Raw genomic sequence first — 22,262 nt, 5'->3', positions numbered from 1 at the left:
TATGTTTCTCAACACTCCTGATCCCACCTTAATCAAATGTCCAAATCTCCTCTGACAACTTTAATTTTTCCTTCTCAAAATCAGGCCCTTAATATAAAAAAATAAATAAAATAGAAATTTCAGAATGTCTTTTACACTAAAATGATCTTTCAGGTTTAAAACAAAAAACCTGGAAAATCACAAAGATCTGCCCTTTCATTTTATAAAAAGAGATACTAGAAATTACTAGGTCTGTTTGATGAGTTGCATGGGAAGGACTGTCAAATCAGAAGAGATGCTCAACTTTCATAATGTTAAATTTGTTTGGGAAAATGTTATTAATATTTCAATGTTGTATGCTTTAAGGGAAGTCCCCAGAGATTTGTCAGTACCCTCATTGTCCATAATACCTATTAACCATCAGGAAAATCACTGACCAAAGCTCTAATGTGTAATTTTCATATATATATACTCTATATATAACATATAAAATATGCTATATATACTCTCTCTATATATAACATATAGAGTACACATACACGTATATACTCTCTACATATAGAGAGTATATATACACACTACATATTTATAGTATATATATATATTTTATATACATAAAATATATATCAGAGTCCTGGCAAGTGCTTTCAGACAACAGTATACTGTTATCAGTCAAAATTTCAGTTACTATTTAAAATGTTTTCTTCACCATAGCCTTCCTCTAATTTGAATCTAGAATTTCTAGACCAGTGTCTATTGGTTTTCTTCAGTTTTGCTATGATAGGTTGAAATATGGATTTCATTTTATTCTATTTACCCTGCTTGAAATTCATTGGGATTTTTGAAACTGTGGTTTGTTTATTCCATATCATTTTGTCATTTATTCATTATTTTAAAAATATTTTTAAAATTTATATTGTCTACCATTTTCAGTTCTCAGTTAAAGGAAAGTTCAAATAACCAAGCCTACCATTAGTAGAAACCTTCGATAGTGTCTTTTTAACCATTATACAACATTTATACTCATCAACTACACTTCTATTAATATCATTAAACTCAACAAAAAATGTATTACATTCGTACTAAATACAAGCATCCTATCTACCAATTCAAGAGGAACTAGTATTCTCTAGACATTGTACTTGACCTAAGGACCTTACAAAGTCTCAGGGGAGTAAAGTAGAGGGGTTAGGGAAAATAACAAAATGCAGAATACAATATACAACTTGACGTAGCGAAAAGATCCAAGACATTTATTTCATCTCTCAGGGCTTCAACTTTTGTAGTTTTGTAGTTTTGATTCTGAGTAATTTATAATTTCAAGAACACCATTTAAAAATTTAAGAAATTAGGTCAACATTTTTGTGTGGCATATGAAATGATTTTAAATTTAAAATACATTATCTTTTACATTAGAATATTATTGTAATATAGTACTACATAATTTCTTTTAATTGAACAAATAAATTTTAAAATATGTATTTTTTTAAATATATAATTCTTTTTTATCTTTTTACTATTATTATTATTTTTGGGCTTTTGGGCCACACTGCGCGACATGTGGGATCTTAGTTCCCCAACCAGGGATCGAACCTGCACCCACTGCATTGGAAGGCAGAGCCTTAACCAATGGACTGCCAGGAAAGTCCCTAAAATATATTATTTTTAATTGAGGACCAAATAGGTATTAAAATACAAAATGAAACTGAACTATGTGTTACATTAATAACAGGTAAAAAGTGCTTTTGTAAATTATTATTTAAAATTTCTATATTTTACTTCAAAATTATCAACTGGCTTATTTTTTCCATTTTCACGTTGATTTTCTGAATGATTATAAGGAAGAAGTTTACAGACTGGTATTCACAAGCCTGTATCCAGAAATAACAAACTGTGGTGTAAAAATTATTTATTCCTAATATATGAAAAGCTAAATTTTACATAATCATCATTATTTTTCTCTCTTTTAGCCCTCATTTTGAAATAGCTTGATGTGTGATCAAATGCATGCAATTTATGGGACTGGTAAATACTTTTATTAAGGAAATTCAAAAATAATTATCATTTAATATTCTTCATTAATATATTTCCATATCAGTATTCATTAATGTTCCTGTCTTTAACCAAAAGACTATTGTGGGTATAAAGTAAATAATATAAAACTAAAGATCAAACAAGCTGATCCATTATTTTCTCAATATAAATTATTGGTTGAATCACAGTAAAGCATTTAGTAGAAGATTATAACTCATTAGATAAAACTAAATTTTAGTTCAAAGGCAGATGGTGGAGGGGAAAAAAAAAACAACCACATGGGCAATTAACAGATATCTGGATAAAGTAGGAATAAAAATAAATACAATGGGAAAAATGACAAATGAGCCTACTTACCATCTATAAATTCTGTTCAACACTAACATATTAAACAAAATGAAAAGGTAAACAACTTGGAAAAAAGTATTTGCCACAAATGAAATCCTAAATATACATTACTAAGCTCCCGAAGGTCAAAAGACTGAAATGAATAATAGTAAATGAAAAGATATAAGTAATCTGTAATATAGAGAAAAAAAGTTAAAATATTTATCAGATAAGCAAAAATTCCAGAATTTGCTTCATCATTTCTTTCATATTCTTCCATCATTTCCCCCTTAAATAAAACAACTCTATAATGACATATGAAACACAAAGCCCAAATACTTTCTTACACAATGTAATAAAGTTAATCCACATATCATCGGGGGGCTTTCTTTTGAATAGTGGAGGTTTTCCCCATAGATGTATAAAGCATGAATACAAGAATAATTCCATTTAAAATGAGCACCAGAATTTTTTTAAACATGGCAAACCAATATTGTCCATAATGTAAATTTTAAAGTAAATAATAAGGAAGTTTTTAAGAAAATTCACCTTTTGGGGTTTCTTCATTAAGTGCCAGAAATATTGGTGCATTGGGGTTCCACATGCCGGTGATAACATAAGCTCTCCCATCATAGCTCTTTCCCATGGATTCCTACAAAAGTTCAAACAGGAATCACTGAGAATATATACATCGAAAAATCATCATTTTAAATTATATCTTACTTTAAGCAATCCAATTTATTAAAATTTGAATTTACAGTCAAACAGGGGACTTATTTTCTTTGTAAAGTTTTTTCATCCCACAGAAGCATTTCTTTAAATATTAAATTCTCCTACAGCTTTCTCCAGAGTTTCTATTTAGAGATACATACTCTTGGATAAAAGGAGGTATATCCTTACATGCTGACTCACAAAAACATAATACTGGTATGAAGTTATATTTAACTTTATCTTAGTCTGGTTGTCAAAATCTCACATACCTACACATACAGGATATAGGAAGTTTCTATTAAAACTATATTACAGATCTCACTGAAGATAGTTAAACTGAATTAATAGCTAATCACAGGAAAATAAGTTAGGATTTTTCTTCTAATGTTCTAATTTTTAATATATTCTTAAAGTATTAACGTACTTTATCACAATGAATACCTTTAAAGTTAATACTTATTATTGCCTATATGCCAGATATAGGTACACTTTCTAACAATCATAAATCAATATTAGGAGACTAATACTGGTTTGTAATCAGCACTCAAGGTAATTAACCATCTCCCTCTACCCTCATACTTATTCTGCTTCTTCTGTTCTCTCCTTCTCCTCTTCTTCTTCATTTCCTCCACTCCTTAAGACTTTTACCAAGCCAGCTCTTGACTCTCGCTAAAGCAGCAACTCCACAACTATATGTGGCCTTGAAAGCAAGGCCACACGTAGTTTGTGTGTGTAGTGTGGGGGAGCTTAGAGGTTGTCCCGTGGGAGAACAGCATACACATACAAATATGTGCACGTGCAAAAGAGTATTATCCACAGTACTTTCAATTTTCTGTACTGATTTCCTTATATTATAAATGGAGAGTGCGAAAAGGGTCAGACTAAAAGAGAAAAAACTCTTTTTTCAATATTTCCCCCACACAGATGCTTCTCTGAATCCCTATGAAATTATTGTAGTCATTTGGCAATTACTATGTACATTTTTCTAGTGTACTCGTGATATTTCACTAATCAGATTGTATAGCTTAAGTGCAGGGAACCTGAATTCCAGAGGTGAAATATACACTCAAGGCCATGTAAAGGAAACCCACTCAGTACCTCCAACACACTTATATATTCATATCTTTCTCTCTCTCCCTCACTCCCTTCCATGTGCCTATCCTTTCTCTCTGCTGTCTAATTAGAAGTTCAGAACAAGAATGAGCACCTGACCCAAAAAAATGTAGCCCATTTCTGGACAAGAGCTCGTGCTATGCTTGAGTCCAAAAAAATGAGCTAGACCAGTCAAATTCTTTATTTCAATTAACAAATACCAAGGAAAGTGGGCAGTTAGCAGTGGGGCTGAAAGGTTTGATAAGAAGTCAGGTGATGTCAGGCCACATACAAAACGAAGTTATAACAGAATTTAATGTAGGGAAAATATATAAAGAACAGCAGAGTACTAGGAAACTGCTAAGTGGTAAGAGAGAAATGGAGAAAACAAACACCAAAAAAAATTCTTAAAAATAATTAATCCTGTAGTCAAAAAACAAAGGCAGATACAAAGGAGGCAAGTTGAAGGGGAGGAAAGAGAAGGGCAGAGAAGAGGCAGGGAGGGAGAGAAAAGGGCAAGGAGGGAGAAGGGGAGGAGAGGGAGAAAGAGGGAAGAGAAGGAAAGAAGCGGGGAAGGGAGGGAGGAAGGGAGGCAGGGAGGGGGAGAGAGGAGAAGGTGCAGAAAGACAGAAAGGGGGGGCAGAGCACCAGAGGTTGAGAGAACAGGGGCAGCAATAAAGAGTCTCACAGAAAGAGTAAGCCCATGGCAGGAGGAGAGGCAGACAGGAAGAGACCAGATACAGACCACTTTGCAGGTTTAGGTACAATTTCATGAAGATCAATAACCTCTTTTGCCTTTAAGGTGCTCTAAGTGAATCTTTGTTTCCAAAACAGCCTAACCAAATTAAGCATATTTTTATTTCTTTTTAGTCCTCACAACATAGAACCACAATAATACTGTCTTACACATCAAAAGTCCTCAATAAAAGTTTCTCTTTATCAAGTCATTTTTGATATTGAACTAGACATTTCTATTACATAGCCTGGCTTGCTCCCATCCCCTTATGAAGATACTGTCACAATCTTTGCTCTAGAGTTCTTTCCTGACTCCTCTGCATGCCCTGGCTCCCCCAAGAAGGCTGACAAGATCAGGGACATCAGGTAAAGGACATCTGGACAACAAAAGCCTCTGCCCAAACCAGGCCAGGCTGGAACCACCAGATGCTCTCTTCTTAAGAAAATAAACTTGGAAATATAATGAGAATATGGCACTTTGCAATGGAAACATAAGCTGAAGAATCATGCTAATTCATACTAAGCCATGAATGAACTGCTGTCAAGTTATGAGTAAGCTGAAGCTATGAGGTCAAGTAGGCAGACAGCAGGGTAAAGCACACAGATGGCATCAGAAGGAGGAGATAACACAAAAAAGTAAAAATAAAAAATGTAAGTTCATGCTAATCCATCCATTCATTAAACAAATATGAGCCTACTGTGAGTCATGCTCTATACCTGTGAGTATCCAGCAAGGAAAACAAAACAAAATGGTCCTGACTTTATGGAGCTGACAGGCTAATGATTTCCAAACAGCAGTTTGTGACCCATTTGTGGATCATAAAATCAATTTAGTGGATTATGACCAGACTTTTTAATCAAGTAGAGGGAAAAAATTGCAGATTTCATCACACATGTAAGGGTTAAGAATTGTTTCATAAAAATTTTACTTTAGCTTTTTTATATATAAAGATTACAAGTATATTGGATTACAATGTAAATTTTATTTCTGTGAGTCCAGCTACTAGCCTAATGTCAATAAATAGTTAATTGTGAAGATCCACAAACTTTCTGTGGCATCTCTAAGACTTTTTTTTTTAATATTATTTTATTTTACCTGCTTCTGAGTTTTTATAAAAATGGTATTACATTGTTTTTAGTCTTCTGTGACTTGATTTTTTTTTTAACATCTTTACTGGAGTATAATTGCTTTACAATGTTGCGTTAGTTTCTGCTGTATAGGACTTTAAGTTGTGCTCCAGTTCCATGAAATCTGACTCTACCTAGTTTTCAGCTTTTTGGTACATTCCTGTTAGGCTTCTCCTAGGTATCAATGGCTATGAATCAAAAATTCTCATTTCCTTATTCCTACTACAAATATCTTCACCAAACTATTCTCACTCACTACTGGGAGAAAATTGAGAGTCTGTTATCTGTACCCACAAAAAAAACCTAACCAATCTTATTTATATATGATTTTATTTACATACTATGTATAATATATATATAAGTAATTTGGCTATTTGACTAAAAAATACATTTCATTTATAACTTTCTCTTTCATGTAGATTTTATATTAAACAAAATTTATACATTTATAGAAAAGTCTCAGTTCATCTTGCTTATTTAGCATTCAGGGAAGAAAGTCAGCATTGCTTAAAATTATTCAAGTCAAATAGAAAAGTCTCACAAATTGTTAAATTAAGTATAATTAAACGGGCTTCCCTGGTGGCGCAGTGGTTGAGAAACCGCCCGCCGATGCAGGGGACACAGGTTCGTGCCCCAGTCCGGGAAGATCCCACATGCCGCGGAGCGGCTGGGCCCATGAGCCATGGCCACTGAGCCTGTGCATCCAGAGCCTGTGCTCCACAACGGGAGAGGACACAACAGTGAGAGGCCCGCATACCACAAAAATAAATAAATAAATAAATAAATATAATTAAACACTTTTAAAGTTTGTCAGAATAAAGTGCAAGGTGAAATTTGTTTTCAAAGCATACACGTATTTGGATGTCATAGAAGAAAAAGTATTAACATCTGGCTCTAGAGGGCAGAACTAAGACTAACTAGGCAAAGTTACAAGGAATATGATTTCAGGTGATTACAAAGGTATAACCTGTAATAACCAGAACTGTCCCATAGTCTTCATTATAAGGTAACAAGTTCCTTTTTATTAGATGTAATCTAGCTAAAGCTCAATAACCGTGTATTAAAGACAGCATGAAGATTAATAGCATTGGTAATAACAAATCACAATTGCTGATAATTGTACATATAAACCCTGCAACTTGACCAACTATTTGTGGCACAGGTAAGCCCACTGCTCTTTCCAGGAGCTTCAGTGCTGACAAGTCCTTTGATTTCAATATGGACTCTTTTTTTTTTTTTTTTTTTTTTTGTGGTACACGGGCCTCTCACTGAAGCCCACTGCTCTTTCCAGGAGCTTCAGTGCTAACAAGTCCTTTGATTTCAATATGGACTCTTTTTTTTTTTTTTTTTTTTTTTTGTGGTACACGGGCCTCTCACTGTTGTGGCCTCCCCGTTGCGGAGCACAGGCTCCGGACACACAGGCTCAGCGGCCATGGCTCACAGGTCCAGCCACTCTGCGGCATGTGGAATCTTCCCGGACCGGGGCATGAACCCGTGTCCCCTGAATCGGCAGGCGGATTCTCAACCACTGTGCCACCAGGGAAGCCCTCAATATGGACTCTTAAAGGTGGAGGGCTGCACCACAAGCAAGACACTAAGACTAAGGGGGATCAGAAGTTCATGCCAGGTCTGTAACTCTATAATCTAAACTTAGGTTTAATAGAAAAATCTTTGCCAGTGATTCATCTTAATCTTTTAAACTCTGAAAAATCATTACTAATTAGGATCTAGGAGCTTATAAGTGTTTAATGTCCCTGAAACTACCTCCTCACGGAATTTTCAGGGCTCCAAAATGCTATGTCCTGCCTTAAGTAAAACCACTTGCATTACTGATATGCTGTAAAGAGCGAGGGAAGAGAGATGAACCAATACCTAATTCATTTTCACATTTAAAGTAACTGGTTGCCCTTACCTTACCTACCCATGCAGTGCTTCCTCTATATTTCTGTGGCTCATTGTACCAACTCTATGAGAGCACTTAACCCACTGCTGTCATTACATACTTAAAAGATCTATTTCCATCACAAGACTATGAACCCACAGATGGTAAGAACTGTTTTACCATGTCTACAACACCAGCACTTCACACAATACTTGGCACAAAATTAGGTCCTCAAAAAGGCTGAATAAACCATTCTACTACCAGTAGAAAATCCATGTGATGTTACCATGAAATAACTCAAAGAAAAAGTTGATATAATTTGTGGTATTTAACTGACATTTGCAAAATACAGCTGAAAGGAAGAAAACATGTAGTGCTAACCTAAAAAAATCTCAGTTAAGTAAAAAACTTTATACTTATACTAAGATAACTATTTCCTATAACATTTCTAAACCACAAAGTAAATGTTTTCATTAACTGCAATATTAGCAGGTATTTCTCTTTAAAAGTTAAGATGGCTTGCTATTTTTACATCAAATACCAACTCTTAAATATATATTAACCTTCAAGGGCATTCCTTAAATAAGTACCACTCCTACAGTAAATATACTTTGCTAATGAAAGGTAATCAAGAAGGAAAAATTCAGAAAGTGAAACACTTTAAAGAAAACAAAAGCATCCATCACGGTACTCAAATTAATAATATTGCATTAAAAAAAAAGAAAGGCACCATATTCACTTATAACATCGTGCCTGTTATAATCATGTATTTGTTATTTGGGCTCAAAGAAGAGACACATTCCTAAGAAGCCAAACAGATGAATAGATGGATATTTTCATTACACTATCCTTTTATTTGCTTCCCACTTGCATATGCTTTTTTTATGAAAGTTTTCCTAAATCTCTCCCTCATAAGTAATTTTAAGTTTGGGGTTCCAAATTAAATTACTATTATCATAGTAATTGATAGCTGAAAGTTAGAAACAATTTTGACAAAATGACAAAATTTCAAAATAGAAAATACTTTAAAAATATAAAATAACTATCATCTATACTTGGTTAAGGTGCTTTGTTAAGATTTTCATTACCATATCCAGTAAATGCATGTCACTGTTCTTCACGTTTCGACCTGGGCTTAATAACATTCCAAAACATCTGAAAATATCGGGGGGGAAAAAAAGGAGAAATAAGGTATCAAGAATATATAGAAGCCCAGTGAGCAAAAGCCTCAATAGTAACGATACAATCTGAGCTCTGTACTTACAAATAGCTTTCATTTTTTAGAGAAACATCATAAATAAGAATTCATTAAGATACACAATAAAATCACATAGAAATAAGTTACCTAAATTCCCAGATCTTTATTTTTGCATGTAAAAGATTACCAATGATCAGAAACTGTAATAAAAATAGCCATAAATTGTTAACTGAAACAAAATACAGTAGTGACATATAAATTAGTTTCTAGGTAAAAATAAGATTGTATTTGCTTTAGAGTTACTCCAAACATATTGGTCAAGATCAACTAACCTAGTTAAATTAAAAGAAAGAAAATTTTTTTAAAAATTAGAATAAGACACTGTACTCTCTCTTTGCATCAAGCCAGATTAATAGAAACAGTCACCCTGGCCCTCAACAGTCATGTTCACTGAGTAGCCTATATCCTCAGTTTGAAAAAAAAAAAAAAAGTTATATGAAACTCATTACTAAAAATGCTATTATATTAGTGAAGATATTATCCAACATACTATATACTATTAACTACTTTATTCTGTGCTTCCTAATGCTAGGGAAGCTTTAGGAATCCCATCAACACCACCACTTTGTAAAGGATTTCATAAACTCTAAAATTCAGCTAATTCGAATATTTTTTAATATTTGTTAGGATATTATTGTTATTTCTTCTTTATAGGTAAGAAACGTAAAGTCCAGAAAAGTTATTTTACTCAAATTTATGTGGCTATTAAGTAGGTCTTGTACTTGAGAGACAATGTGATCTGTCCACAGTGTGCCTCTCTCTGCCAACAATGCATACCCACACTTACTAGAATAGAGTGTTTTTATTGTAGCTTTCCAAAATTTAAAAGTATGCTATGGAGCATTTTATACAAGAAGACTATAAACAAATTAAATATACCTTTTTTAAGTTTCAAAATAGCGGCAGCTGAGCAGTAAATACTTAATCTGATCCTTGTTTTCCAAAGGTTTAGTTTTCTAGTAGCATGGCTTTTTTTTTCCATAAACAAGACAAGAGATTAGTCCTGTCCAAATATGAGCTTAGTAAGTAGTAAAAAAAATATACATATAATACTTCCTATGAACATTTGAGGATACCTTGCACAAGGCATCCAAAAAGATCAAGTATATAACAAAGATAAAGTCAGTAAGTTCTGAGGAAACTCCAAACATATTATTGTACCAGTGAACAAAATATAACTTACTAAAATAGAAATTATTATAATCTAATATTTATAATTTTAATACGATTCCGTTAAACTGCTATGAACTCTCTATGAACTCCTATAATAAACTGTCTATACAAATTAAATGCTAATTAATCATGTACTTTATTGTACTATCTCTTCTAAGTTTGCCTTAAATTCCTTATAAGAATGAAAGAGTTAATTCTTTTTCAGATATAAAATTTAGTTCCCTCAACTTAAAAGTCGGGTCAATGAGGACAGAAGACTTCTCTCACATTCCCTACATACTTTGCTTCAGCTTGCACCTCTCATGGGTTTTAGAATACTATTTTCTATATTATGGTTTTTAAGTTATAAAACTATTATATATACTCATTGTAAAAAGCTAATGAATACCAAAGTGTATAGGGAAAAAATAATTTCTCCTTTCTCTCTCTAATCTCAGACCCTTTGGAACCAATACTAAGAGTTTAGTATGCACCCTCCCTACCTTTCTTTTGCTCTTTTTGAAAATTTAAAGTTTTATATTGTTTGTCAAGCACTCACAGGTAAGTGGCAAAATGGGTACAATTTTCCTGATATAATATCCTATTTTAAACTCCACTGCAAAAGGAAATTTAGGTTTTCCTTAAATGGGAACACACATCACCTTATTTTGATGATCTCTGATGCACTGCTTTTTTCCTGGGTTATAAATAAAAAATCCTGCCACCAACCAACAGTGCGACCCTAGAGAAAGCACCTAACCCCCTTGGGCCTCTGCTTCCTCTTCAAGAAAATGGGAGAGGTAACAATACATGAACTCTAAGGATTCTTCCAGCACTAAAACTGCGTAATTTTTTTCTATCAAGCTGTATTAGTCATTTCCAAAATTATATTTCATTAAAGCATATACGGTTTCCTATAGAGACAAGCAAGGTCTATTACGAATAACATGTCAGAAATTAGATAGATATTATTAGCACCACAAGCACTTAATGCGAATATTAAGTGTTTCATTGGGGAGTTCAAAGCGTTCAATCTTCTCTTATTAACTCCATAAATAATGTAGAAAGCAAACTGCTATTACACCTATTTTCTCAAGGATGTCACAGTCTAGTAGGGGAGGAAAATAAGTAAACAGATAATTATAACCTGTACGGTAAGTTCTACGATAGCTGTAAGTACAGAATGTTAACAAAGCAGAGAGAAGACACACCCAACATTATTTATAATATAGCAAAGACCTAACTTGACCCAAAAATTGAAATCAAACCTCCTAAGAATGGGATGATGGTGTTATCATATTAATAATAATTATCATATTAATTATAGCAGCTGTTTATTGAATGCTTTGTCAGACATTACTATACTGTTGCATTTACATTTCAAAACAACCTCCATATAACAAATAATAAAACTGGTTTCCGGAAAGTAGAGGTGATTTGTCCAAACCACATAGCTATTAAGCCCGGTGACTATGACTCCAAAACTGCAGTCTTTTACACATTATACTCTGCCACCTCCCTAGCCTATCAGTAGAAAAGATTATAAATTCCCTGTGTGATCCTGGGCAAGTCACACACTTCAAAGTCTCACTTTCCACATTTCTGAAACACAAATATTACTTGCTTATAGGTTGACTATGTTAACGTAAAGCTGAAATGAAAAAACTCACAGGGAAAGTACACTGTAAATTCTAGAGCTGTTGCTGATTATAAATTATTATTACAACTGCCACTATTATTTAGAAGAGAAGTTTGACCTTCCATACTGCCCAGTGAGTCTTTACTCAAAACAGAGCTGTAAACAGCTTTTAACACCAAGTTAGCATCCATACAGACACCAAAAATTCTGCATATCTTACATGGCTTTAGGCTTAATTGATGGAAAAGTAAAGATGAAATGTCACATGTCACATACGCAACACGCTTATAGAGACTCAGTTCTTCTCAGGGCTGGTCACATAGGCATCCTCTGCCTAGCATGTACCAAAAATCCAGACTCCAGAAGGAAAGCTGGTGTTCAGCACAAACCACATTGCTTGTGCTAAAAGTTTAGGCACGGTGAGCCACTATTCTCAGTTCTGGGAATGGTGGAAACCCTCCCAAAAGGCAAGTTTCCAAATGCCAGTCAAGAACCAAACTTATAAGCAGAACTTTTAGGAATAGTAGTGTCAATCCTCCTATGTTAACACTTTTCTGTACAGCCCTATTTTGGTATTTACATTTTAAGTAAAAAAAAAAAAAATTTAATACAAAACAATATCATCTGTGTGTAAAATAATATGGATTCCTCAGAAGCTCGATTCCCTTTAAAAACAGTTGAATCAAGCCATATAAAGCTTTGATCAATTATCAAAAGCATAACAATTTTCTATGGTACAATGGAATAATGGAGTAATTTACCTAAATATATAAACCTTAAAGAAAACAGGTAAAGAATAATTAAAAAATAATATGAGAATAAAGAGGATGGGTAAACTTATTAAAATATATTAAAAATAGAAAAAAATCAAATTAATATTTAAAGCACAAATACAATATTCACACATAAGACTTATTTAACTTTTGCTGACTTTTTTTTTTTTGGTTGCACAGCATGTGGGATCTTAGTTCTCTGACCAGGGATTGAACCTGCACCCCCTGTTATTTCACTTTTATTAATTAACTGCCTAAAGTCCTACTAAATAAAAATAACATTTTATGTAGTCATTCCTCCCACTTCCCTTCAAATCAGCCAAGATCTTTAAAAAAAAAAAACTAACTATGCTGCCATTATAAATAAGAACAAAATATTAGTAACTAAGCAGTGTTTACTAGTGATAAAAAATAATTATATCATATCTATAGATACTTAATACCTCCCCTCGTCCCTCCCCCAAAAAAAGTTACACAAAAGAGACAAAGACTTTAGGAAGACTAGCAAAAAGCCCTGGATTCAAATCCTCATGTTGCCTCTTCTTAGCTGTTTCTTAGCAGGCAAAATAACATGCTTTAGTTTCCTCCCTCTGCCAAAAAAAAAAAAGTAAATAAAAAGATAATTTATAGGATTCCTTGCTTTAGTATGAAAAACATTATGCAATAATCACTCGGGATGGATGTCAACATATGGTAGAAATCATTAATTAGTGGTTATTATCCTTGCCATTATTATGACAATTAAAAGACTATCAGTTAAAAAGACTATCTAAAATAAACACTTTTTTCCCCCAGAAATGTATCAGAAACTTTATCTGTGGGATTGGTTAATTTCATTAGCTACTAGTTCAATTAGATACTGTCAGTATAGGTCCAAATAGGAGAGAGAGCACAGAAATAATTTGAACAGGAAAAGTTTATTATAAAAAATTGTTCTCTGTAATAGGAGAGTGACTATAAAGAGAATTCTAAAGAACAACCTAAGGCTGAGGAAGAGTACCCCAAAGAAGAGCAAACTTGGAGAGAAGATCCTCTCCCTAAAGCTGGTATTCTGATCTCACTGTAGAAGATATGACTGCAGCCCAGTGGATGACAAAGAAGTTTTCTGGACTGCCCAAGGAAAGCTGGACCACAAGCAAACAGGAAACAACCCTCTAGGGTGCAGGTAGCCAAGGGTGGCCGGCAGGTGAACAAAGGAAATCAGTACTCTCGGAGGCAGCTCAGAGGCAGAGTGGTACAAAGCCTGAGGCCCACAGTGCCTGTATCTGGAGGGCTGCAGGAAGATCTCGCTGAGCCAGGACCAGGACTATGAGTGCACAGGGGGAATGCATGCACTGTGTGCACAGCTGGAGCATAGCAGCACTGGATGTCCCAGAATCTTGTAGCAAGAGCAAGAAACAATCACAGCACACCACAACCAAGAAAAGTCCCTCCCTCCTGCGATATCTCTCCAGCACCCTCTACTGGCACAATTTAATATTGTGCTTGCTGCAAAGAAGATGCATAAAGTTGCACTAACGCAGATCAAGGAAGAGGGTAGATATGGAACCAAGAGGCAATAAATTGATAATTGGCATAGGATACAGTTAAAATACCTCATCTCTTCTAATAACTTAACAGCCGGGTTAGAAATCAAAATTTCTTAAACCAATAAATTAAGAAGTTATTTTCTTAATGTAAATCAAGAATGTAAATTATTATAGTCACTATGGAAAACAATATGAAAATTGCTCAAAAAGTTAAAAATAGATCTACCATATGATCTAGCAATTCCACTTCTGGGTATATACCCAAAGGAAATGAAAACAGGATATCAAAGAGATAAATGCACTCTCATGTTTATCACAGCATTACTTGCAACAGCCATGATATGGAAACACCCTAAGGGCCTGGCAGTAGATGAATACATAAAGAGGATGTGGTACATACAGTGGAATATTATTCAACCATGAGAAAAAAGGACATGCCACCATTTGCAACAACAAAAGTGGATCTTGATGACATTATGCTAAGTGAGATAAGCCAGACAGAGATAGATAAAACTGTATGATATTACTTATATGTGGAATCTAAAAACGTCAAACTTGTAAAAACAAAGAGTAAACTGGTGTTTACTGGGGAGTGGGGGAACAGGAGAGATGTTGTTTAAGAGTACAGACTTGCAACTAGTAGTAAATAAGTCCTAGAGATCTAACACACAGTATAGTGAATATAGACAACAACACTGTATATAATCAAACTTTCTAATAGACTAGATCTTAATTATTCCAACCACAAAGAAGAAATAATTGATAATTATATGATGTGACAGAGGTGTTAACTACTGCTACAATGGCAATCATATTACAATATATAAATGTATCAAATCAACATGTTGTATACCTTAAGTTTACACAATGTTATATGTCAAATATATTTCAGTTTAAAAAAAAACAAACTACTACATTTGAACAACCTGGAACTCTCTCCTCTGCTAGGACCTGGTAGCCCCTTTGTCCATAACTATCTTGATTAGTCACCTTAAGTTAAATAAAGCTAAGTAAAGATCTTTTGCCACTGGAAAAACAATTAATTAATTAAGAAATTATCATTATATTATAGAAGCATACTATGATTTACAAAAGGATTCAAAAAGAGCTCCAGCAGAGGTCTATCGATTGTACCAATGTCAGTTTCCTAGTTTGTACATTATACTATAGTTACATAAGATGTTACTATTGGGGGAAGCTGGGGGAAGTGTACATGGGGCCTCTCTATACTATTATTTTAACTTCCTGTGAGTCTGTAATTATTTCACATTTAAAAGTTCATTTAAAAATGAGCCCCAAGACATCTAGAATAAACTTAGAAAAACTTCTGACAAAAAGCAATGTACGTTTTCATTGCTACTATTAAAAAAGTAGTTCTTAAGATACGATGCTAAAAAGGTAATAGTATTATATATATACCTCTGGAGTGCCACCACCCCGCCACCACTGGGTGCCAGCGAAAGCTAGCAATGGAAGACACTGAAAATTCTGTCCTAATTACAAGTTCCAGTCCAAAAGCTGAGAGAAGATAGAAGCTTCCAATTTCTCATTCTCCAAAGCACCTGATGATGCCGCTAACTCTTTATCAATTGTCACTTGAAATAACTATCAGAGAACAATGAAAGTATTTTGTATAAATATACCCTGTTTTTCTAAGGTAAAAGAGAGTTACCTTTCTACTGCCTTATATGAAAACTCAAAGAGGACAAATGAGTAAGTTCAAAAACAGCTTGTAAAATATTATTCAGGGGCTTCCCTGGTGGCGCAGTGGTTAAGAATCTGCCTGCCAATGCAGCCAGCCAACACGGGTTCAAGCCCTGGTCCAGGAAGATCCCACATGCCACAGAGCAACTAAGCCCGAGCACCACAACTATTGAGCCTGCGCTCTAGAGACCACGAGCCACAACTACTGAGCCTGTGTGCCACAACTACTGAAGCCCGTGTGCCTAGAGCCCGTGTTCCACAACAAAAGAAGCCACTGCAATAAGAAGCCTGCGCACCACAACGAAGAGTAGCCCCCACTCACCACAACTAGAGAAAGCCATGTGCAACAACGAAGACTCAATGTAGCCAAAAATAAACAATAAATTAATTAATTAATTTAAGAAATATATATTATTCAGACTTTGGGTCACCCCACTAACTTTTTCTCATTTTCAGGATGGAGAAAAATGACGTCCATTAAGAAAAATTATTAAGACATCTAAAACTCTTGATTTTACATCTAGGCAACTTAAAAGTCAGTGACTTGAGCTCCTTTCTAAATAAAACTATTTAACAACTTGCTAGGGTGAAGGCAAAAATAAGTGCTACATAACTTCAGCAAAAGACCCTCAGAATGGTCTAACATCCAATTATATCAGCCCCAAAATAATTAACAGTTCAGGTTCTACTATCTATCTACTTTAGTGATATCAAATCATATTAGAAAATTGCTTATTCTGTGAGAAGAAAAGAGCACTAGGTGATTTTTTTTTTCAGTACTCCATGGCTTGGAAATCTTTTCCTCAAGAAAATAACACAAGGAAAGGTACCTGTCAATCACTCATGCTATGTATGAGGTATGGTACTTAACACTTCAACTTCTCACTATGTAGTTTTTGCTGCAAGCCAGAAAGCACAAATTAAGAACTGAAGCAGAATTTATTATCAAAACAGGCACATCTCTGAATCACTCTACAAATGATCAAACTGCCTTCTAGTAATGATGTGTTTTATATTTTATATATATATATATATATATATATACTTTAATGTATATGTAATGATTGTACTCCCCAAAATTAGGATCAGATAAAAGTGATTCATGGAAATTCTTTCTTCCTAGCAGTAATGGCCCATGTTACTCACTACAAACAAAGCTGTATACTTAAAACAAATCTAGTAATTATACTCTGCTTGATGTATCAATACTTCATTCTGGTTCACACATCAAGCATCAGGGCAGATTCCTGGGAACAAAGTGATCTGACAGACATAAAACCCTGAAGCCAAAATTCTCTTCCCAACTAACCCTCCAAAAGGTCTGGAATTACTATCATTAGAACTCCACTTCTTGTTAGGGAACTGTAAAGAGACCCATTTTCCAAATGTATATGGTATTATTTTCCCTGAATTATTTTATGACAAATTAAGAAGTAATACTTGGCAAAAATCAGCTAGTCAGAAAATTAATACAGCAAAAAATGAAAAATTTCCCCCTCGCTTTTCGGGTATCTAGCAAAACCAGCAATCTATTCAAAGCACTGATGTGGGTGCTATATAATAGTGTTAGGGTATTTTAAATACTAAATAAAGCTTTAAAAATCTGTATCAATTTAGTAGTATGTAAGAAAATCTTTTGCAGTATTTCTACACATGATGAGACCAAAACCCATGAAAATGCCAGCTGGAGAAGGACAGAGAAGATTGCTATCTCCACTTTGGAAACACCAGAAAGAGACTGACCTGATCAGATCTGCTTTAACATTTTAACTGGAGCCTCTCAATAATTAGGCTTAGGCTGCTCTTCTCACACATTTCAGATTACAATTATCTTGCTTTCTCCTCTCAGCTCTTATTGCTGGTTTTCTCTTCTACAAATCTAACAGCTTTTCTCCCAGGGCATGGTGCCCCCTGGGTTTGAAGTCACTGAACAATCACTTGGATGCCCATCTATACTCTCACTTTCAAATTCTGCTGGAAATACACCAAAGAATGCTAATCCATTTATTTTCTAACTGGTTTGATTAATTTTAAACTTAGCACATAATCAAAATTTAATTGGGTACAGTCTCTAAAAGTATACACTCAGAAGTCAGATGGCCTTGGTTTAAACCCTGGCTCTACCAGTTCCTGGCCAAGTGACCAAGTTACCTAATCTCATTAAGCCTCTGTCTCATCTTCTGCAAAAAAAAATAGGGTAATAATTAAAATGTTTTCCTCACATGTTGTTATGACAATTAAATTTTACAATGGCCATCACACAAAAATGTTAATATTATTTTCTTTCTTATGTCCAGTTCCTAAATAAAGCTTAACTTGTAAAATCTAACACAGGTAACTGAGAAAAGCAAAAGAACATAAGAAATTTCAAAATATGAGAGCAGTTTTCACATACCCTCTAAACAGGTTAGGATTCTATTAGGTGCAATGTTCTATTACTCTCTGCATATTACAGTGAATGTAGTCAATACTCTTAACTTTATAAAATTTTTATATACTTTTTATTCATTTACGCAACAAGTTTTTAAAACGAAGTAGAGAGTAAGAATATTTATTCTGTACCAGATAGACTTGGTATTTAATTGTATGACCTTGAGAAAGCTATTTAATCTCTCTGTGCCTCAGTTTCCCTGACTGTACAATGAAGATAATAGTACCTATACCTCATAAGTAGCACCTAGAACAGTGCTCAGCACAGAGAAAGTGCTAAATAAGGACTAAGTAACTACAAAGCTCTGGTTCCTAGCACAGGGCTAGATATTGGAGATTCTGAGATAAATGACACAGTACTTGCCTTCAAAGGGGTTGAGACCAATAATCGCAGTATAATTTGTCAAATATCTATGCATGAGGAATGCTTGAACACTTGAATGCACAGAGAAATAGATTTTTTCATGATAAAAACTAATATTTTTAAAAACCAAAATACTGAAAATTAGCACTCAGAATGGCTGATGGGTACACTGTCGTTCAATATATTATTCTTTCTACGTGTGTGTATGTTGGAAATTTCACATAATGGGAAGCTGTTTTTAAAAATCATTTTCTCAGAAAGTAAGCCAAATTATGTAATTTGAAGGATTTACTTTCACACCGCCGTCTGTATACTGTAAATGAACTTTGTCAGCAGCAATGCTTTAAAAAAAAAAAAAAAAAAAAATTCAGAGGTTAAGAATTCTCTTGACAAGACTGCCACCTACTGGATTACCTTAAATTCCACTACTTACATTTTGTGATTTAAACACATTAAGTACCACATATAATCCAATAAAAAGCAAGAGTTTCTTTTTTTAAAAAAAAAAAGATAAATCGAAGTATTTAAAAACTACCCCATATCACAGGAAATTCTGTCTGCTATGTTGAACAAAGTATTCTTTGGGGAAGACCCATTAGCCTGAAGCAATCTCAAGTTAATTTTAGTTTGGATGTTTAGAGGTCATCTGACAGAATGTGTGAAAAAGGAGGCAAAAACACTTAACAGATTTGGTAATTACTGCTGAGCATATGAACCCATAGTTGTTAAATATTATCATCGACATTAATTATATTAAAATAAAAGCAATATGTTAAGTGGTTATATATGGAATGAATTTTTTTAGCTATCTTGCTGTTGTTTTTTTTTTTTTTTTTTTTTTTTTTGCGGTACACGGGCCTCTCACTGTTGTGGCCTCTCCCGTTGCGGAGCACAGGCTCCGGACGCGCAGGCTCAGCGGCCACGCCTCACGGGCCCAGCCTCTCCGCAGCATGTGGGATCCTCCCGGACCGGGGCACGAACCCGTGTGCCCTGCATCGGCAAGCGGACTCTCAACCACTGCGCCACCAGGGAAGCCCTTTTAGCTATCTTAATGTTATACAAATGGTAGGTAAAATTCTGGCTTAGGTAGAATTTCTAATGATAATGATATATACTGATTCAAAAAGTGCTTTATCTCAAACAACTTCGGCAGAAGTTGAGATAATGTGCTCTGGAAAAATGCCTTAAAATTATTCAAAAAGTAGCTTAACTGATGATGAAGACACTGATGTCGAAGATTATTGTGGAGAGTCTGAATAAATTTGTCTTATGAACATGAGAGGTGGCAAAAAGCAGCATTTCTAAGTTACTATGTATATTTTAAATGTATGCGTAAATGTTTATCTAAGTTAACAAAGAAAACATAATTAGGTATCTGACTATTTCACCTATATTCACCAAGGTTTCTATATTTAAGTTAATCCAAGACTGGATCAGACAAGAATTATGAATGAAAGCTAAACCAAGGAGGACATTTTGATGAGAAACAAGATATTTTCATGGGTCTCCCCACAAACTGCTTACTAGCTGCAAGGGAGGGAGAAAAAAAAAGGAATTACAATGGAGAAACCAGACATCTTGACTGGTAATCAAATTTAACATCACCAGAAAGGGACGGATGGTTATCAAGCGTCTCCAAATGTGATACACTGTGAAGGAGAGAACATCACCTATGCAGCAATAAACTATCTGAATCTAATCATGAGGAAATATTAGATAAACCCAAACTGAGCAATGTTATATTAAAAAGAGTTATATTAAAAAGGAGGAGTAAGAGGACATGGAGTTCATCTCTCTCCATGGATGCATCAGGAATACATCTATAAATGCAACAACTCTCATAGAACACCAGCTGAACACTAGCAGAAGACCTTGGACACCGGAAAGGACTGTAAAGATCCCTGCATAACTGGTACGAACAACTTGTGGGGTCTTGGTTCCTTGACTGGAAGTTGGGCCTCAGTCTCTGAGGTGGGAGCACCAAGTCCAGGACACTGGACCACTAGAGAATTCCTGGCTGCAGGGAAGATTAACCACCAAGACCTCTCACAGAGGTCTCTATCTGAATCCAAGACCCGGCTCCACCGAACTGCCAGCAGCCTCCAGCACTGGATGCCTCAGACAAAACAACAAAGACAGGAACACAAACCCACCCATCAGTACACAGACTACCTAAAGTCATACTAAGCTCACAGACACCCCAAAACACACCACCTGACACGGCCCTGTTCAACAGGGGGAAAAGACTCAACTCCACCCACCAGAACGTAGGCACAAGTCCCTCCCAACATGAAGCCTACACAAGCCACTGGACCAACCTCACCACTGGGAGCAGAGCTAACAGAAGCAAGAGGAACTATGACCCTGCAGCCTAGGGAAAGGAAACCTCAAATACTGTAAATCAGACAAAATGAGAAGACAGAGAAATATCTTTCAGGCAAAGGAGAAAGATTAAAATGCACAAGACTGAATAAATGAAGAGGAAATAGGCAAACTACCTGAAAAAGAATTTAGAGTAATGACAGTAAAGATGACACAAAATCTCAAAAATAGAATAGAGAGAATACAAGAAATGTTTAACAAGGACCTAGAAGAACTAAAGAGCAAACAAACAGTAATGGACAATACAATAACTGAAATTAAAAATACTCCAAAAGGAATCAATAGCAGAACAACTGAGGCAGAAGAACAGATAAGTGAGCAGGAAGATAGAACGGTGGAAATAACTGCCACAAAGCAGAGTAAAGAAAAAAGAATGAAAATAATGGAGCACAGTCTTAGAGACCTCTGGGACAACAACAAGCACACCAACATTTGAATTACAGGCGTCCCAGAAGAAGAAGAAAAAAAGAAAGGGTCTGAGGAAATATTTGAAGAGATTAGAGTCGAAAACTTCCCCAACATGGGAAAGGAAATAGTCAATCAAGTCCAGGAAGTGCAGAGAGTACCATAGAGGATAAACCCAAGGAGAAACACACCAAGACACATATTAATCAAACTAACAAAAATTAAACACACACAAAGAAAAAATATTAAAAGCAGCAAGGGAAAAGCAACAAATAACATACAAGGGAATCCCCATAAGGTAAACAGCTGATCTTTCAGCAGAAGCTCTACAGCCCAGAAGGGAGGGGCAAGATATACTTAAAGTGATGAAAGGGAAAAACCTACAACCAAGATTACTCTTCCCAGAAAGGATCTCATTCCGATTCGACAGAGAAATCAAAGGTTTACAGACAAGCAAAAGTTAAGAGAATTCAGCACCAGCAAACCAGCTTTACAACAAATGCTAAAGGAGCTTCTCTAGACAGGAAACACAAGTGAAGGAAAAAACCTACAAAAATAAACCCAAAACAATTAAGAAAATGGTAATAGGAACATACATATCAATAATCACTTTAAATGTAAATGGATTCAATGCTCCAACCAAAAGACTGGCTGAATGGATACAAAAACAAGACCTGTACATACACTGTCTACAAGAGACCCACTTCAGACCTAGGGACACATACAGACTGAAAGTGA

The 22,262-nt window shown here is 34.9% G+C and overlaps 1 protein-coding gene across 2 annotated transcripts in view; it reads right to left on the bottom strand.

Moving 5' to 3' along the window:
• Positions 1 to 22,262, bottom strand: part of RABGAP1L (RAB GTPase activating protein 1 like) — a 642,929-nt gene that overhangs the window by 583,280 nt on the left and 37,387 nt on the right. For both annotated transcript variants that reach the window (XM_055084169.1, XM_028488591.2), the window contains exons 7-8: positions 8,977 to 9,043; positions 2,890 to 2,992 (exon numbers count right to left, since the gene is read on the bottom strand). In XM_055084169.1, the coding sequence (XP_054940144.1) occupies positions 2,890 to 2,992; positions 8,977 to 9,043 (170 nt within the window). The remainder of the gene's footprint in view (positions 1 to 2,889; positions 2,993 to 8,976; positions 9,044 to 22,262) is intronic.

Source organism: Physeter macrocephalus, chromosome 4, assembly GCF_002837175.3.
Source record: "Physeter macrocephalus isolate SW-GA chromosome 4, ASM283717v5, whole genome shotgun sequence".
In the NCBI taxonomy this organism is placed as follows: Eukaryota; Metazoa; Chordata; class Mammalia; order Artiodactyla; family Physeteridae; genus Physeter; species Physeter macrocephalus.
This window is presented reverse-complemented; position numbering and strand designations above follow the sequence as displayed.